This window comes from Orbicella franksi, chromosome 11, assembly GCF_964199315.1.
Source record: "Orbicella franksi chromosome 11, jaOrbFran1.1, whole genome shotgun sequence".
Classification (NCBI taxonomy): Eukaryota; Metazoa; Cnidaria; class Anthozoa; order Scleractinia; family Merulinidae; genus Orbicella; species Orbicella franksi.
The window spans coordinates 4,817,501-4,820,939 of record NC_138155.1 but is presented as its reverse complement, the minus strand read 5'-3'; the positions used below and the strand labels follow the sequence as shown (position 1 = coordinate 4,820,939).

The window sequence follows — 3,439 nt, the reverse complement described above, 5'->3', positions numbered from 1 at the left end:
AGGTCAGATCGATTGACCGAAATTTATTTTTCTTCAAACTTAAACTACTCATTTTTAGACGATGTTGACAATTATGAATGAAGTCAACAACGATAAAACAAAGTTAACGGATGAATTTATTTTTCGTAGTGTTTCGCTTGTTTGTTTTACTGCCGAAGTCGATGAGTAAATTGATTTACAATCGATGTTCATACGTGTATGTAAACGAACAATTAGCGTTTTATGTTTTAGTCCGTTATTTTGTAGTCCTTGATATTCACCACTAAAAATTATACTGAAAAAGTTATTCGCCTCAGGCTCAGTGAACATCGGTGAATATTCACCTGGACTTCGTCTCGGTGAATATTCACCGATGTTCACTTCGCCTTCGGCCAATAATTGTTAAACATTGTAAATACACTGATACCTTGAGCCACACGTACAGTCGAAGCGATTGACAAAGCTACAGCTTCCAAAGATGTGTCGAGGAGAGTTTCGTCTGAGAAACTTTACCTTCTGGTATCCAGTTCGCCGTGATTTTACCGACTCTAGGGTAAGTTACGTTTTAAAGTTATGTTAAATTGATGGTATGTTAAACGGGTGTGACTAGATGATGCTGGCCTGGGAAGTCAGTGGCGTGGTAGGGGACTACGACTTTCGCAGAAAAAAGACCCTCTTGTTTAAAATATCGCATTCTATTTCCGTTTTTATTTCTCTAATCAATTAGTAGATAGGTTTCTAGATGTTGGCTCCTTTTAGCGTGACTTACGGCCATACTGCAACCACTGTACGTTAATCTTTAGGCTAAAAATGGTTCGAAAAACCATGCTGTTGTTTACTGTGGTTTGTGGAACTTGAAGAGAGCGATAGTTTCTAATGATCGATTGCTAATCAGAAACAGAGATTCTTCAAATTAAACCTGAAAATAGGAATAAAGAAAAATCCAGAGAAAAACATTATGTAAAACATTCAAAAGTCTGCTTACGTGTCCTTGATCCCTGATTATGCACCACAAGTATTTCAATAATGTTGCATATATTGCAAAATATATATTTTTAATACGATAGTACTTTACTTGCACCTAGTTCTGGAAATATTTTCACTTAGAGAAATGCGTCTTGGCTTTACGACACTATCCATGTAAATTCCTGCAACGAGTTTAATGTGACGTTATCACTTTTTAAAATTCAAAACTAAAGAGCCAACAAAGTTTTTATCCTCATCAGGCATAAGAGGCGGTATATTTATATCTGTATACAATCTTACAATTCAATAGCGTGCTTCGTTTGGAAACCAGAGCATTTTGAATTTCGGGGTTATGGAGGTGCGTGAAACAAGGCCACGATCGAGTTTGTTGAAAAATATATACTTATCGCATGATTTTGAGCTGTTTTAGAAGTTCGAGCTTTAGGAAAAGTACTTATGTAAATGCTTGTATGTTCAGCACTGATAATCAGTCGCCTAGATAGCCAAAGTAAGTTCCAGATGTTTACACCATTTTCCGGCCGCCATATTGGTCGGTACCACGGATTTACACCTACCAACATGACGTTGACACACTGGAGCTCTGTAAATTTGTGCGAAACATTCAGACAAATATCTGAAGTTTGGAGAAACGCACAGGCCTAAAACTTGGAGAAGTGTCTTATTTAATTATCTTCCATAACATCACAATTTCTCAGCTTTTTTCACTAAATGGTTTTTGATTTATTTTTTTATTGCGTCACGGTGAAAACGATCTATTCCCGATAGGGTGCGTATTTACAAACGTGACTGGTGTTATCCAAATTTTTCAAAGTCGTCGAGTATTATGATACAAATTGTGACAATGAGTGACTAATTGATATTTACGATAGGCAAATTTTTGCAAAGCAAGGAAGGAATCACAATTTACGACAACATTTATCGCCCTTCATCACAGATATATTGCAGCTCACGACGTAAATACGGCTCACAACAGGTAGTTTATACCATTCCCAAGCCAGTATCGTTCCTCCTATTCTCATCTTGAGCAACCGATATCTTTCCAGTTCAACAAGTCATCCTTTTGATCAAGCGAAGGCCGATGACTTTTACAAAATTGTATCCAAAACATTTATTTGTGCATTAGCTATGGCCTAGGAATTGTAGGTTAGGTAACCGACACTCCCGCAACCCACCCGCCCCATGAAAAGAAGCAAGTTTCCAAAAGTAGCGATAGCAAAGGGTAACTGACTTACACTGACTCTTCCCTAACTTTTTCAGTGGCTGACTCTACCGGTTTTTGTGGCGTATCGCTTGATCGTAACGGCTTACAACCTTGCATGGCTGTTTTATAACATCCACTTGTTCGGAGCGAAGCTGTTTATCTACTTAACCAACTGGTCTTACACTATATTGAACATCTACTTTGTCTTTGCAACAACGCTCTCTTGTATCGCCCTTTATAAAGACCTGAAGAAGGAAACCGAGACGACAACTCTAACTACAGATGAACAGACGGTGGAGATCGAAATGGAACCTGACAACTACGGCGCAGTTGATAAGGAACATGACGACGCCGGAGATAAAGATGCCTTGCAGTGTCACCACAAGTTCCTGTGGTTTATACATGTCATTGCTGCAACTACGGCTTTGTTTATAACCGCGGGGTACTGGAAAATAATGCGAGGTGATGACCCAGTAGATGCCAATAATATTACAAAGCACGCACTCAATTCCGTCTTCATGGTGATTGACACGAGCCTGAGCGCCATCCCAGTCCGTCTCCTACATTACCTGTACGCCTTGCTTTACATTCTCATTTACCTCGCCTTCACCGTTATTTATTGGCTCCTTGGTGGCACCAATAATCAAGGAAATCCTTACATATATGAAATGCTGGATTACGACAACTTCAAGCCCATCGTTGGAGGCCTGATTGTCGTTTCCCTCCTCGTGGGTTTGCCTGTTTGGCATCTGATCTTATTTGGCATCACCAAGTTACGAGATCATCTTCACAGGAAGTATAAAGCATGAAGTGACACTAAGTGAAATGACGTAACGTGACCTCAGAAGACATAACATGAAATGACATGACACGACGTGAAATAAGACAACATGACACGTGACATGACATTACACCACATTAAATGCATAACATGACATATGCCATTATATGAGATGACATGACATAACATGAGAAGTCATCACATGTGAAGAAATGACATGATGAGACAACGTATAACACCACATGACATAACATGATATGACGTCACTTAACTTGACCTGAAATAATATTGACATGAAAAGACATTGCACGACATTAAACGACATGACATGACATGACACGACCTAATAATGACTTGAAATGACGTGACATGACATGTGACATGACATGACGTGACGTGACATTAAACGACATCAAATGCATAACATGGCATGTGGCATTACATGACATGACATGACACGCCATCACATGCGAAGAAATGACTCGATGATG

At 39.2% G+C, this 3,439-nt stretch overlaps 1 protein-coding gene across 1 annotated transcript; it reads left to right on the top strand.

Annotated features, from left to right (window-relative positions):
- The first annotated feature begins 236 nt into the window (after window positions 1-236).
- On the top strand, window positions 237-2,976 carry LOC145503010 (protein rolling stone-like). Its single transcript, XM_081482432.1, has 2 exons — window positions 237-532; window positions 2,224-2,976. Exons 1-2 carry the CDS (start codon window positions 458-460, stop codon window positions 2,974-2,976), a joined length of 828 nt encoding a protein of 275 aa, XP_081338558.1. The 5' UTR covers window positions 237-457.
- Window positions 2,977-3,439: the final 463 nt, after the last annotated feature.

What these genes read in the sequence shown, in the direction of transcription:
- LOC145503010 (XM_081482432.1), top strand. Translation starts at nt 458, where the DNA reads ATGTGTCGAGGAGAGTTTCGTCTGAGAAACTTTACCTTCTGGTATCCA. An exon ending in GTGATTTTACCGACTCTAGG is followed by an intron (nt 533 to 2,223) that starts GTAAGTTACGTT and finishes TAACTTTTTCAG; the next exon opens with TGGCTGACTCTACCGGTTTT.